Source organism: Oncorhynchus clarkii, chromosome 19, assembly GCF_045791955.1.
Source record: "Oncorhynchus clarkii lewisi isolate Uvic-CL-2024 chromosome 19, UVic_Ocla_1.0, whole genome shotgun sequence".
Classification (NCBI taxonomy): Eukaryota; Metazoa; Chordata; class Actinopteri; order Salmoniformes; family Salmonidae; genus Oncorhynchus; species Oncorhynchus clarkii.
The window spans coordinates 37042111-37058370 of NC_092165.1; the positions used below are offsets into that span (position 1 = coordinate 37042111).

Genomic DNA, 16260 nt, shown 5'->3' on the forward strand with positions numbered 1-16260 from the left:
AAAAGTGTTACCCAATATCTTCAATCACACAAAGCTCTATTCATAAACTATCAATCAGCTATTGTGGTGTGGTTGGAAAGTCTGTGCAGTGCAGAGGAAAGAATTTGATCTAAGGTTCAAAGAAAACAAATAGCAGTATAGTGCTCCAACAGAACCTGGAAACTAGCGAATCGTTCCTGCTTAATATTTTGACAATATCTTCCTCCCTCAGCCTCGTCCCAGACCCCCCTCCCACACATTTTAGCACTTCTCATTCAGACAGACAAGACAGTCCAGAGGTCAGTACAGACCTTCCTCTCAGATATCATCATCATCATTGGGACATGACAGAACAACTTTAAAAAGAAGCAGATGGGAGAGTAAAGAATAAAATAAGAAAAATGTTTTAATAAAATAAATGTTTTGGATGGCAGTTTGATTACAGGCATGGTGGGTTATTGAACAGCTCTAGGGAGTCACTTTTCCAGCAGAAAGTTAAAGTAACAGTCTTACTGAAAAAGGTTGAGTTCATACATTCGACTCAAGACAATGCAGACATTCCAAGATGGTACTTCTCATTCTGTGGACATAATCTGAAAGGCGAGAGCTCTGGGGCATATCATTAGGTGGAAATTGTTTTGTAATAGGAAAACAAGGCGGTACTATCAGAACTTATCTAATAAGAACACTGACGTCTATATTTCATCCCAAACATACTGTATTCTCTACAGTGTGCCCTACTGAACACAACTGGTTTGACAGATGATCCCTTAGGGTTCAAAGGTGAACCAAAGCTCTCAAACTGTGGGCGACTCTGTGATAGACCAGCTAGCTACTGTACTTTGACTTCCCTGTGGCTTCACTAAATGCTCAGAGCTGAGATGGTCAGACAATATAACAGACATATCCCTGAGGTTTGTGAAACCTCCCTGACAAGAAAGTCCCAAGACCATTATCAAAACAGAACAAAAAACAGAATGTGCACATCAAACTATTTAAACTAATTTCTTCAGCCAATATATTTCCGAACACAGTTGACATTCGGTGCTTGCCTGTATTTGAATAAGGTTCACCTTGTGATAGCTGGCCTGATGTATCGGAACTTTAACCAACCACAATTATGATAGCCCCCTCCAACCATCAATCTAAACCCCATACCCAGCAAGTATCATTTTAGCATGCAGAGACATCAGTTAAACTGTCCTTGACCAGTATACTCAAAACAACATGTTGGGGAGTGTTCAAACCCTTCATAAGAGAGAATTAGTTGCATGACTGCCCAATATGGAAACAACTTGATTTAAATGGCAGAAAAGAGGCATAGTCTTTCACCTCAGTCAGACATTTAACAGAAACACACAAAAGCAATAAGATCCATGTCTAAAGCGCTCGTGACATTTATAGCCATTGAGAATGTGTATACACCATCAACATTCATTCTGAACAACTCCAAGTCAGTTTCCCTTACTGCCCATGACATCAAGAGTTGTTATCTGGTCCTCTTCAAGGCAGCCTGGTCTGAGTCCACTTGATTTGATTCACAAAATAGGCCCCACTAACATGCACGCCACTCTTCTGCAATGATCCCAAATGAGCACATTCAAAATAAAAACTAAAAGAAATCCATTGTGTGGATTACTAGACCCCAGCCCTTAGCAAGAGTGTGTGCTATACATATTATTAGACAATTAATTAGACTGTTATTCAGATAACAAAGCATAGGACATACAGGGAACGCTACAATGACAATGTGCAGTGAGCAGCACACACAAACACACAAGTTAATTTGAGGTTAGTTCCATTTCATCATCCCGCATCTTATTGCAAAAAACGGTTTATTTAAAAACATGCCTTGTGTTTTTTTTTTAGATAATGAGCAGCCAGTGCCAGACCATTTGAATGCAGCTTTAGGATTTCAAACATCTGTTGGCAACACTGCAATAACCCAGATGAGACACATTTACATTTAAAATGACCAGATGGGATGCAAAGTGATTCAGGCATCATGTTTCTCTTTCTGAGCCATAAACAAATGTACTGAGCTTGTTTAGCTTTGCATATTGTTCTTGGAAAAAGTGACTAAAGCTGAATAACTAACCTGAAGCCCTTTCGTAGAGGGAAAACGCCCTTGTATTTCAACATGCTCTGTTCATACTGGCTTAGCCATTAAGAGTAAAGCACGCATAAAATAACAGTAATATTTGGCCACCTGCTGGATTCCCTGTTCCCTTAAAGGCCCAGTGCAGTCAAAAACTTAATTTCCCTGTGTTTTATATACATTTCCACACTATGAGGTAGAACATTTTCAAAACGATGATAATGCCCTTTTAGTGTAAGAGTCTGCCTGTTTTGGTTGGATTGAGTTCTGGCTTACCTGGTGACATCACCAGGCCGTAAATTCGTTAATAGTCCAATAAAAAAGAGAGTTCCAAACTTCTCTGCCAATAAGAGATAGTTTTCAGTTTCCCCTCCCCACTAAAACCACTCACAGACAGTCCTTGACAAATTCTTGTTGAGAAATTGCTCTTTACTAAGAAGCAATTTTTTCTATAGGACCTTTTTAATTAACCAAGTACTTCATTTTTACCCCAAAATGATTTGATATTGATAAAACAGCAGCATTGGACCTTTAAGGGATCTATGTTAACACTACTATATATTTGAAAATGATAATTAAAAATACATTGGATAAAAAATATATACATCCTCTTTCCATTTTATTGATCAGGGAATCAATGTAAATATTTTAGTGCCTGAAGGTCACTTCCTGTTAATAACCTTTAAGGTTTCTTAGGAGAGTTTCTACTGGCTCAAACCTGTGAGTGACAGCTCCTCCTTCCAACCACAAAATTAACTTGGCAAGTCAGTCCAGAACAAATTCTTATTTACAATGACGGCCTACACCGGCCGAACCCGGACGACCCTGGGCCAATTGTGTGCCGCCCTATGGAACCCCTAATCACGGCCGGTTGTGATACAGCCTGGATTAAGCATTGACATGATCTCTCTTTGACACTTTAATTGTATACATTAGGAGCAAATTAGACTTCAGACTATCCATCTGAACAGAACTGACTTCACCTGTGTTTTGGTTAGAATGAAAAGTTGCTCTGTAACATAAAATGGAGGGTACATTTCAGAGCTCCATACAGGGACCTAACATTACTTCTCGGTGACTAAAAGAGAAACTAAATTACATTTAATGACAATAATGTAAGTTACTAGTCAAGGCTGGCTACAGGCAAAATGACACTCACCAAGCTTGACTTTAACATGGACGGATGTCTGTGTCACTTGAATGTCCTGCTGACATTGTATGAACGTCATCTGAAAATCAAGTGAAAGTCAAGCCAGTGCCACTCACTCCCTGGAGCCAAAGATGAGACCTTCAAATGCACCTCAAAGAAAACAGTTTGCCACACAGCACCATTCAGTTACTAAAACCAAAGACATAAGGTAATGCTGTTACACAGTTGAAGTCAGAAGTTAACATACACTTAGGTTGGAGTCATTAAAACTTGTTTTCAACCACTCCACAAATTTCTTGTTAACAAACTATAGTTTTGGCAAGTCAGTTAGGACATCTACTTTGTGCATGACACAAGTCATTTTTCCAACAATTGTTTACAGACAGGTTATTTAACTTATAATTCACTGTATCACAATTCCAGTGGGTCAGAAGTTTACATACACAAAGTTGACTGTGCCTTTAAACAGCTTGGAAAATTACAGAAAATTATGTCATGGCTTTAGAAGCTTCTGATAGGCTAATTGACATCATTTCAGTCAATTGGAGGTGTATCTGTGGATTTCAAGGCCTACCTTCAAACACATTCTTAAAATAAAGTGGTGATCCTAACTCACCTAAGACAGGGAATTGTTACTAGGATTAAATGTCAGAAATTGCAAAAACTGAGTTTAAATGTATTTGGCTAAGGTGTATGTAAACTTCCGACTTAAACTGTACGTCATCTAATAACTTTGTTGTATAAAAAAAATGAAAATGGCTTTTTGCAGAGCTTTGTGCGAGGCTCATGCTCACTTCTGTCAATTGATACTTCTTCGTAAAAGTCACTCGATGGTCAAATGGTAATGAAAAGGAGGAACACTAACTCGAAGTACAGCGAACGAGTTCGTCTCCCACTTTTTTTTTACATTTCCAAAACAAATAAAGAAAAAACAAACTGTAGTATTATTTTCTTAGTGAAATATATTAACATTCTATTATAGAAATAACATTTAGACCCCTTTGAAAGTTGCATTGAGTTCGCTCAGACAGTAACATACGTTTTGAGACAAAGTTACACAAATTTCATTTCCTTCATAAGTCTTTCCATTATTTGAGGGTCCCAGTATCCAGCCGGGTTCTTGTCGATGGAAACGTAACTCAGGGTAAGAAAATACAGACCAGTGTGGATGAGGGAGGTTACCGAGAGGTCCAGGCTGGCTTGTGCATCCCACAGCTCCATAAAGAGTCTGTGGAGGAGAGTAGAGCTTTGGGTTGGGCTGAACTATGGCTGAACCATGCCTGCTACACATATGGGGGGGGGGGGGGGGAGTTCGAGATGGTGGGGGGAGTTCGAGACTGGTACATCCGAGAGGGCAGCAGTTTCAGACAGAGACTGATCTTAAGAGGAAGAGGAGACGCCTTTGGGAGCGTGCAATGAAATCTCTGACATACTCGTTGGCGGCTGGAAGGATAGATGGAGGACTCTACTATCCCCCATGCTTCACAGAGCATGCATTGGGACTGGTCATCACAGTGACAGGCAGGCTGCCCCCCCTTAGGGGGCCATAATCCAATGTGTCACCCTTGGGTGAATGTGTATCCATCCTAAACAGTACGAAAGGAGGTCTGTGTGTTAGTAGAAGTGTGTCAGTATAAAACTAGTTAGAGAGAATGGAGTAACAAAGGGTGATAAAGATGCTATGTGTGCGTGTGGACATGGTGAAGTCGCTCTGTGTGTTTACTCTGGGTCAGGACTGTCTGTGGGTGGCGGCACGTTGGCCTGCTTGTATATGAACGTCAGTAGGAAGAGCGCAATATCGTGTGAGACCCAATAGGCTGTATGAGAGGTCACCGCTGACCAATAGCGGCTCTCCACAAGGCCCTCACGGAGTTCAAAGTCGATGCGGCGCTCCATTTCCACTGTAGAACAAAGAGACTCACTGTGAGAATACATTTTAGACTAACTACTGTATACCGCATAGGCCTACCTGTCATAGGCCTACCTGCTACACATTCAAAAGGGTACTTAAAAGTTAACATGGACAGTGGCTTGCAACTGTCAAGCACTCTTATTGATGTGAATTAGCATGATGTATTCCTTCTCCACAATTATTTAAATAAAACAAATAACTTTTAGGGGGGTTGAAAGGGGTGGGAAAGGGCACTTGTTATTTCATGGATCACGATACAATTATTCCTGAATCCGTAATTTTTTCCCCACTCAAAACAATTGTACACAAATGTAGTTGAACTAACCTGAGGGGTCTATGAGTGTGGAGGGGGACTGGGACAAGGTGGACGACAGGCCGTAATCTGATTGGCTATCGACGGTCCTCTTCAGCTCCTCCCCCTCTGGGGTCCCTGCCTCGATGGCACAGGACACTCCGGAGGGCGCAGACCGAGAGAACCGAGAGAACAGGATCCCTCCTATTCCCTTCCCTATACTGTTACCAATACTGGCCGCTCCTAGACAGACAAGACAGAGAGGGGGAGGAGAGAAAACAGCAAAGGCTTAATTTTAGACAGGGTGCAACAAAGGTGAGTGAAGTAGACCCAGACAAATGACTGGCTGTAAAATCTATGGGAACCTGCTGAGTGAGGTAATCTTACAATGAAGTTGATTCTTTCTGTTCTAGCTTTGTTTGAATCTGTGTCATGTGTGCAGGTAATGAAGGCACTCCTATTCAAGCGTTTAAGGTCATTATAATGTGCATGCAACATGCATGGTTATTTGATGCAACAAAGTTCTATACAGAGAATCAACCAGATGACTGACAGATGTACCTAGTATGCTGGCCTTGCCCATGCTGGCAATAGACTCTCCATAGTATTTCCTGGCCAGGACAGGGGAGGTGGTGGGGCTGGGGATGCTCTCTGTGTCCGACGTCGGGTCCTTCTGCGGGTTAATGAAGGTGGGACGGATCTCATCGTACGGCGTGGGGTCTATAGCACTACACCTAGGACAAGAAAAACATGTCACTGTCCATAAAGTAAGTACTAGTTTCATAAGTTCATATGTAACAAGATAATGAATTAAATGAATGAACTTTGTGAACTCTTACCAGTGTATCTGTGCAGGTGCAATGTTGCTGTAATGTTTAAGGATGAGGGGCTCCAGTCTGTAGGCCTGCAGGAGGGACAAACCATTCACAGTCAGTCTAGCACCCAGTCTATCCTCTGGTCAGGAAAAATCCCTCTGTATAATCATCCATAAGATGATCAAGGCTCAGAGCTGAGGGTTAGGAGAGGGCTATTCAAATTTGGGCTTCGATGCTGGTTTTACATTTTTTCCACTCTAATCAGGGACTGATTTATAATGCAATCAACTACCCGGTAGAAACAACTACCTGGTGTTTCAGCCCTCCAAGTCCAATAGAATAGCCCTGGTGAAGGGCATCGCGGTGTGTGTGTGTGTGTGTGTCTCACCACTGGGTCCGTGGGGTGGAAGATGTTGAATAGCCTCTGGCAGATGGAGCGAGGCAGAATGTGGTCCTGTTCTCCACTGTTCCCTGGTCTAATCCCTCTCAGGGCCAGGAACACTGCCAGGGGAGAGCCCATACAGAAGAAGTTCTCCACCTGGGGAAGAGGAAGAAACAGACACCATATCCTTCCTTCACATCTTTGCTAGTCATCTTGTTACTTTCTTACATTAACACCTTGGGTTCTGTGTCCTGGGTGATTGCTTTTGAGCAGTTAGCAGAGTGTACCTTAAATTTAAGAGCAGGGAGTGCTAGCGGTTTGGAGGCCTCCAGGCCTTGAAGCTGATCCTCCAGCTCTCGTAACCTGAGGAGGAGAGGGGGAGTTTGAGTAATACTGTTCCTGTAGTATTCAGACCATTAACAAAACATTCATACCACACGCCTTCCTACACACACCCCCCAAGCTGTCTCTAGACACAGTCGAGATTGTCACAGTTTAGAGGACTGACAGACACCCATCCCATGACCCACCACCCTGCCTACCTGTTCCTGGTGAGCTGCAGCTGGTCCAGCAGGCATCTCTCCTCATAGGAGACCCATCTCAAGTCCAGCTCCTCCTCCAGATCCTGATGCTCCTGCAGACAGAACTTCACCGGGTCCCAGCCTGTCATGATGTCAAAGGTGATCACGCAGCCCAGGGAGTGAGACACGATGGACACCTTGCCCCCTTTCTCCTCAAACTCTGGGTTCCTGGAGCAGAACAGGGTGTAGAGGCGGTTCAGCTCTGACGTCAGGCCCTTGGTGATCTGGAAATCAAAAGAAGGTAAGGGGAGGGTCAATTCAAATCTAATTTTATTTGTCACATGCACCAAATACAACCTTACCATGTAATGCTTACTTATAAGCCCTTAACCAACAATGCAGTTTAAGAAATAGAATTAAGAAAATATTTACAAAATATTCTAAATCAAATAAAAAGTAACAATACATTTACATAAGAATAACGAGTCTATATACAGGGAGTACCTGTACCGAGTCAATGTCCGGGGGTTAGCCGTGGTAATTTTTAAAGTGACTTTGCATAGATAATAAACAGTGAGTAACAGCAGTGTAAAAACAAAAAACAAAAAAAATGGTCAATGTAAATAGTCCAGGTAGCCATTTGATTAATTGTTCAGCAGTCTTATGGCTTGGTGGGGGGGGGTCAATGTAAATAGTCCAGGTAGCCATTTGATTAATTGTTCAGCAGTCTTATGGCTTGGGGGGGGTAGAAGCTGTTAAGGAGCCTTTTGGTCCTAGACTTGGCACTCCGGTACCATTTGCTGTGCGTTAGCAGAGGGAGCAGTCTATGACTTGGGTGGCTGGAGTCTTTGACAATTTTTTGGGCCTTCCGCTGACACGCCTAGTATATAGGTCCTGGATGACAGGAAGCTTGGTCCCAGGGATGTACTGGGCCGTCGCAGTACCCTCTGTAGCGCCTTGTGGTCAGATGCCGAGCAGTTGTCATACCAGGCGGTGATGCAACTGGTCAGGATGCTCTTGATGGTACAGCTGTAGAACTTTTCAGTCTCATGGGGGGGAAAATGTGTTGTCATGCCCCCTTCACATCTCTCTTGGTGTGTTTGGACCATGATAGTTTGTTGGTGATGTGGACACCAAGGAACTTGAAACTCACGACCCGCTCCACTTCAGGCCCGTTGATGTTAATGGGGGCGTGCTCGGTCCTCCTTTTCCTATAGTCCGCAATCAGCACCTTTGTCTTGCTCACACTGAGGGAGAGGTTGTTGTCCTGGCACCACACTGCCAGGTCTCTGACCTCCACCCTATAGGCCGTCTCATCTTTTTTGGTGATCAGGCCTTCCACTTAATGTTGTCAGCAAACTTAATGATGGTGTTAGAGTCGTGCTTGGCCACGCAGTTGTGGGTAAACAGGGAGTACAGGAGGGGACTAAGCAAGCACCCGAGGGGCCCCCATGTTGAGGATCAGTGTGGCAGATGTGTTTTTGCCCACCCTTACCACCTGGGGATGGTCCGTCAGGAAGTCCAGGATCCAGTTGCAGAGGGAAGTGTTTAGTCCCATGGTCCTTAGCTTAATGATAATCTTTGTAGGCACTATGGTGTTGAACGCTGAGCTGTAGTCAATGAACAGCATTCCCACGTAGGTGTTCCCTTTGTCCAAGTGGGAAAGGGCCGTGTGGAGCGCGATTGAAATTGCGTCATCTGTGTATCTGTTGAGGCAGAATTGGTGTGTGGATCTGTTGAGGCGGAATTATGTGAATTGGAGTGGGTCTAAGGTTTCTGGCGTGATGTGAGCCATGACCAAACTTTCAAAGCACTTCATGGTGCCGACATGAGTGCTACGGGGCGGTAATCATTTAGGCAGGTTAGGCGATACGGTCTAAATATTGTATCACAGTATTTACATTTTAAAAAAATGGACGGTATGATGGTTATTTAGTTTTTTAATAATAAAAGTTGTACATTTGCTTTATGAGTAGTGAGTGATCCTAGGGTGGCAACACATACATTCTAAGTGATTTCAATGAGTCTTTCTCCATTCTGATTGTTTTATACTGTACTGTTTAATTAAACTTCAACCCCCCCAAAGAAATCATAATTTTCATAAATTTCTACATTTGAGATCATTTCCATACTGTCACGTTGGGCTGCACGACATGGGCAAGTAATCTGAGCCTTATTTTTAACCAAAAGTTGCAGATTGACTTGTGATTTAGAGCAAAACACTTGGGTTAATGGTTGGAATCAGGGAAAAATAATGTATATTCTAATTATAGTTGGAATATAATAGTGGGCACTTTTAATAGTGTTTGACATGACAATGAATGAAAATGCCAGGGAGGAGTTATTGTGACAGGAACTAATGTGTTGATAGGTGTTTCCTAGGGGAGCCTATAATCTTTGACAACATTGAATGTTTCCTCTTAGCTACTTCATGAAGCTAACATATATCTGCTTTGTGTTTACCTCGAATTTAGAAGACACTGTTGCACAAACAACATGCTAATTTAGGTCTACACCATCACTGGTATTATCAGGCTGTATTTCTAATTACGCTTGCTCTTACTCAGTACATTTATTAGCCAGCCAGCTAGCTAGTGCTTAGCATTAGCGGCTAACAATCAGCTGCGTATAAGATTTAGGAACAACTTGTTAAGAAAAGACAAACTAGCTTTTCGCAGATGGAAGAAACACAAGCTAATAGTGTCATTATAGAACGCTGGTGGGTTTATATTAAGAAGCAAAGTGAAAACAGCATCGTTGTCATCAACATTTTTGCATGTGCTGTATTGACCATGCAGACTGAACGTTGAAATTGTAATTGAAGATACTTGCAAGTTGTTCCGCGAATGTTTTGAGTACACGTCCAGGTAATCAGTCTGGCCCCGCGGCTTTGTCAATGTTGACCTGTTTAAAAGTCTTGCTCACATCGGCTATGGAGAGCGTGATCACACAGTCGTCTGGAACAGCTGGTGCTCTCATGCATGTTTCAGTGTTGCTTGCCTCGAAGCGAGCATAAAAGGCATTTAGCTCATCTGGTAGGTTCGCGTCACTGGGCTGCTCGTCAAGTGAGATGAGGGATTAAACCCACTGTGTGTGTGTGTATGTGTGTTTCAGTCTCACCTCGTCCCTGTACAAGGGGCTGGTGTAGTACATGATGTCCATGGCACTGCTGTTGAGCAGGTCTCTCAGTCCTCGCACCTTGTCTGGGGTGATGGAGTCCACTGTATCTGCAGGAAAACACACAATTCAGCCATCAATACCATCTAGATATATTTACGTATTTTTTATGGGAAAGCCTTTGTTCAGCCCCTCTATTTTTATTAATCTATTATATTCAGATCAATAAATCACCTATTAACTTGGCTAAAACAGTTAGTATCTATATCTATTCTATAACTTTACTATGTGCATCACAGACATATTAGGAAATTATAGGGAGTATGAGACAGGACAGGCAGAGGATAGTACATAGAAAAACAATTGTGTATGTTCCATCAGCTTGGGGACCTAAGATTGAAAATCAAACATTTTCCTAACCCTAAACCTAACCCGTAACCCAAACCCAACTCCTCACCCTTAACCCCTAAACTTAAAATAGCCTCGTCCTCATGGGGATGTTAGAAATGTCCCCACAAGGGATAATTTTCCTTGTTATACTATCCTTGTGGGAACTTTAGGACCACACGAGGATAGAACAAGACAACACATACAGAAATACACAACTCAGAACAGACACACAATACACACACAAGCATTAACCTTACCCCCATCCAGTGCCAGTTTGGAGCGCCACTCTACAGGCAGAAACTCCACGTGCTCCTCTGTGTGCTCCGAAAAGTGCTTCTCCTCCATCTTCCTTACTGCCTCCCTTAGCCTGGACACATACACACACACCTTAGTTGCCATGTGCACAAGGATTGTCTCTTGCTGTTCGATCTTAAAAAGGTATCATTCTATAGATCGCATTTCATCTACGTTTTTCCTAATGCTCTGTGAAATGTTGAAAAATACACTAACAAACAAACAAACATACCAACATCCACACATTTTATTGTGAGCAAACATCCTCGGCAGCAGGTTGTTACCGGTACATCATTACTGCTGGGTGAATGGCTTTACAATATGGTCCATATACACTCCAAGTCAACCAGGGAATCCTTTGTGCATTGTGTTTGCTCTCCCTTTCACTTATGACTATGTATGTTTGAGAGGACTGACGTGCGTCCATTTTACCACTCACTGACACAGTCCATTCACTCACAATGGCTGCTAGCAGGCTACGTTAGCGTACTACGTTAGCTACACAAACAAAATTAGTGTGGCTGCTGTTGACATTGCAGGGCCGACCGGGGAGTGACTTCGGCCTAAAGGTGAACTGGTCTGTGACGCAACCTGGCGCTAATGCAGTCTATCATGAAGTCTGTCTGGTGGGCTTTTTTGCACTTGTATAGTGGGCTTTTATGTTTAGAGGCTAGGTCACATATCATTGGCAAGCAGAATTTATCTTGAGCGGCTAACTGGTGAACGGGGTCGTAGTACTGGCTTTAATGGTCTTAACACAAACCTCTTCTGACACATGAAGAGGATCGTACCGAGTGGCTGTCCTTAATGCCCTCAGAACAAGCAGCCATTATTCCTAAATGGAGAGGAGAAGTATGGAAGGAGAGATGGGGGAAGAGAGAATTGGCTGAGAGAGAGATAGAAAGGAAGGATGATGTCGATTGAAAGCTTTTGAGTGTTGCTCGAGAGTGAGACACAGCCAAGTCTCCAGGGAGAGAGAAATGGAAGAGAGAGGGGGAGAGAGAAAGACAGCTGGCTAGACATAGCTGATCTTTCCTCTTGAGGCTTGAGAGAAAGCCAATAGCCTGATCCTAGCAGTGTAGGGAATGAGGCTTACAGTCGGGGCTGGCCTGACTTGGTCTACTTTTGCTACCTGCTAAGCGTCCCTAAGCCCCTGGCAGAGAGAGGGACAGCACCCTCTGTGCTACTGTAAAGGGCCGGCATTGGGCAGTTGTGTTATTCCAGAACCTTCTAGGCGCTATATATATATATATATATATATATATATATATATATAAAAAATATATATACAATTAATGTTAAACACAGTTATTGCACAGATTGAGTCAATGTCATTTGTACATTTTTACTCCTGAACTTTTTTAGGCTTGCCGTAACAAAGGATTTGGATACTTATTGACATTTCAGCTTTTAATTTTTTATGCATTTGTTAAATCATAATTCCACTTTGACGTTATGGGGTGTTGTATGTAGGCCAGTGAAAAAGCATTTCTAAATTCCGGTTGTAACAAAACAATGTGGAGAAAGTCAAGCGGTGTATATTCTTTCTGAAGGCACTGTATATCTTGCCCACTTTGAGTTTTGGCGCTTAATCTTTTTTGTGACTATTCGGCTTCAGCTAACCATTATAAAAATCTCATTAGAATTTTAATTTTTTTTTTTATGTAGTAGTAACTGCTGAATCTAAAGTTCCATGCATAACACTCCAGTGATACAGGGGGCGCAGATCCGGGTGATTAGTGAGAATTACTCGGCGAGTGAATAATCCACCTTTACCATCCGTCTTACTGGCGAACGTGCAATCACTGGAGAATAAACCGGATGAGCTCTGTTCGAGAATATCCTACCAACGGGACATTAAAAACTGTAATATCTTGTGTTTCACTCAGTTGTGGCTAAACAAGGACATGGATAATATACATTTGGCTGGGTTTTCCGTGCATCGGCAAGACAGAACAGACACCTCTGGTAAGACGATGGGTGGTATGCTGTGTCTATTTGTCAAAAACAGCTGGTGTGTGACCTCTAATATTAAGGAAGTATTGAGGTTTTGCTCTCCTGATGTAGAGAGCACGCGTGCACACACACACGAGAGAAAAAAAAGAAACGTCCCTTTTTCTGGACCCTGTCTTTCAAAGAATTCACAAAAATCAAAATAACTTCACAGATCTTCATTGTAAAGGGTTTAAACACTGTTTCCCATGCGGGACAGGTACGGGATGGCAATAACTGCCGAAGTTACACCAGGAACGCACAATCCCTCCATCAGTCCACAATAGGCTGAGAGAGGCTGGACTGAGGGCTTGTAGGCCAGTTGTCTGGTGAGGACCTGCCTTACATCACCGGCAACAACATCGCCTGTGGGCACAAACCCACCGTCGCTGGACCAGACAGGACTGGCAAAAAGTGCTCTTCACTGACAAGTTGCGGATGTCTCACCAGGGGTGATGGTCGGATCTTTTGCCTCCGTAACATCTCACAGCAAGAACTGGCAAATCTGGTGCAGTCCATGAGGAGGAGATGCACTGCAGTACTTAATGCAGCTGGTGGCCACCCCAGATACTGACCATTACTTTTGACCCCCCTTTGTTCAGGGACACATTATCCCATTTCTGTTAGTCACATGTCTGTGGAACTTGTTCAGTTTGTCTCAGTTGCGGAATATTGTTATGTTCATACAAATATTTACACATGTTAAGTTTGCTGAAAATAAACGTAGTTGACAGTGAGAGGACGTTGACAGTGAGATATAGTGTGAGATAATATTATATATATATATTTTTACGTAGCTGTCTATTTTATCACCACAAACCGATGCAGGCAATAAGACAGCACTCAACAAGCTTTAAGGCCATAAGCAAACAAGAAAATTCTCACCCAGAAGCGGCGCTCCTAGTGGCCGGGGACTTAATGCAGGAAAACAAATCCGTTTTACCTCATTTTTACCAGCATTTGACATGTGCAACCAGAAAAAGAAAAAACAATTTTAGACCACATTTACTCCACACACAGAGAAGCTTACAAAGCTCTCCATTTGGCAAATCTGACCATAATTCTGTCCTCCTGATTCCTGCTTACAAGCAAAAACTAAAGTAGGAAGTACCAGTGACTCGATCAATATGGAAGTGGTCCAGTGATGTGGATGCAAAGCTACAGGACTGTTTTTCTGCCACAGACTGCAATATGTTCCGGGATTCATCCGCAGTATACCACATCGGTCACCGGCTTCATCAATAACTGCATTGACGATGTCATCCCCAGTGACCGTACATATCCCAACTAGAAGCCATGGATTTACAGGCAACATCCACACTGAGCTAAAGGCTAGAGCTTCCGTGGCATGGCTTGCAAACTAATATGGGTTACAATCGGAAATACAGCCGCAAGAGCTAAATGCTTTCTATGCTCTCTTCAAGGCAAGCAACACTGAACAATGCATGAGAGCACCAGCTGTTCCGGACGACTGTGTGATCATGCTCTCCGTAGCCGATGTGATGAACACATTTAAACAGGTCAACATTCACAAGGCCGCAGGTCCAGACAGATTACCAAGAGGCGTACTCAGTGCATGGCACCATAATTATTTTGCCCAAGAACGCAAAGGTAACCTGCCCCGTAGCACTCACGTCTGTAGCAATGAAGTGATTTGAAAAGCTGGTCATGGCTCAAACACCATACCAACCCAACAGATGATGCAATCTATTACACTACATACTTCCCTTTCCCACCGACAAAATAAATACCTACGTGAGAATGCTGTTCTTTGACTACAGCTCAGTGTTCAACACCATAATGTGCTCAAAGCTCATCACTAAGCTAAGGACCCTGGGACAAAAATCTCCCTCTGCAACTGGATCCTGGACCACCCCCAGGTGGTAAGGGTAGGCAGGAACACATTCGACACACATCCTCAACACGGTGCCCCTCGGGTGCATGCTTAGTCCCCCCCTGTACTCCCTGTTCACGCATGACTGCGTGGCCAAGCACGACTCCAACACCATCATTAAGTTTGCTGACGACAACAGTTGTAGGTCTGATCACCGAAAATGATGAGACAGACTACAAGGAGGTCAGTGACCTGGCCGTGTGGTATCAGGACAACAACCTCTCCCTCAACATGAGCAAGACAAAATAGCTGAATGCATTTTGCATTGACCCCCTTTTTTATGCTGCTTGCTGTTTATTAACTATGCATAGTCCCTTTAAACCTACCTACATGTACATATTTCCTCAACTAACCTATACCCGCACAGATTGACTTGGTACCGGTAACCCCTGTGTACAGCCTCGCTGTTATTATTGTATTGTATAACTTTTTGTATTTTTCGTAATTTTTTTGCTAATATTTTCTTACTTTCTTAAAATTCTGAATTGGTTAAGGTCTTGTAAGTAAGCATTTCATGCTAAGGTCTACCTGTTGTATTCAGCACGTGACATACAAATCAGGGAGGTTTTACAATCCCTAGCAACTAAGAGCACTAATTGGTAGATCAAAAACAAAAAGCAGACAATGAATATCCCTTTGAGCATGGTGAAGTGAACACTTTGGATGGTGTATCAGGACACCCACTCACTTCAAATATACAGACATCCTTCCTAACTAAGTTGCCAGAGAGAAAGGAAACTGCTCAGGGACAACACCATGAGGCCAATGGTGACTTTAAAACAGTTAGAGTTTAATGGCTGTGGTAGGATTAAACTGAAGACGTAACAACATTGTAGTTACCCCACAATATTAACCTAAATCATAGTGCAAAGGAGGAAGCCTGTACAGAATAAAAGTATTCCAAAACAAGCACCCTATTTGCAATAAAGCACTAAAGTAAAACTGTTTTTAAAAAAGCATTGTGTTTGGGGCAAATCCAACACAACAAAAATGGTGGTGGCTCCATAAGGTTATGGGCCTGCTTGTCATCGGCAAGGACTAAGGAGTTTTTCAGGATAAACAGAATAGAGCTGAGCACAGTAAAAATCCTAGAGGAAAACCTGGTTCAATCTGCTTTCCAACAGACACTGGGAGACAAATTCACCTTTCAGCAGGACAATAACCCAAAACACAAAGCCTAATAGAGTTGCTTACCAAGACACTGAATGTGGCCTATTTACAGTTGACTTAAATTGGCTAGAAAATCTATGGCAAAACTTGAAAATGGCTGTCTAGCAATGATCAACAACCAACTTGACAGAGCTTGAATAATTTTGGAAATAATTTCAAAATATTGAACAATCCAGTTGTGCAAAGCTCTTAGAGATTTACCCAGAAAGAGTCACAACATAATTGACTCAGGGGGTGTAAATACTTAGAAATAT

General features: G+C 42.8%; 1 protein-coding gene across 3 annotated transcripts in view; it reads right to left on the reverse strand.

Moving 5' to 3' along the window:
* Positions 1–373: 373 nt before the first annotated feature.
* LOC139375107 (DDHD domain containing 1a) overlaps positions 374–16260 on the reverse strand; it is a 37716-nt gene continuing 21829 nt past the window's right edge. For all 3 annotated transcript variants that reach the window (XM_071116576.1, XM_071116575.1, XM_071116574.1), the window contains 9 exons: positions 10914–11023; positions 10270–10376; positions 7171–7433; positions 6916–6991; positions 6635–6784; positions 6271–6335; positions 5993–6165; positions 5465–5674; positions 374–5128 (listed from right to left, as the gene is read on the reverse strand). In XM_071116576.1, the coding sequence (XP_070972677.1) occupies positions 4947–5128; positions 5465–5674; positions 5993–6165; positions 6271–6335; positions 6635–6784; positions 6916–6991; positions 7171–7433; positions 10270–10376; positions 10914–11023 (1336 nt within the window). In that variant the 3' untranslated portion in view covers positions 374–4946. The remainder of the gene's footprint in view (positions 5129–5464; positions 5675–5992; positions 6166–6270; positions 6336–6634; positions 6785–6915; positions 6992–7170; positions 7434–10269; positions 10377–10913; positions 11024–16260) is intronic.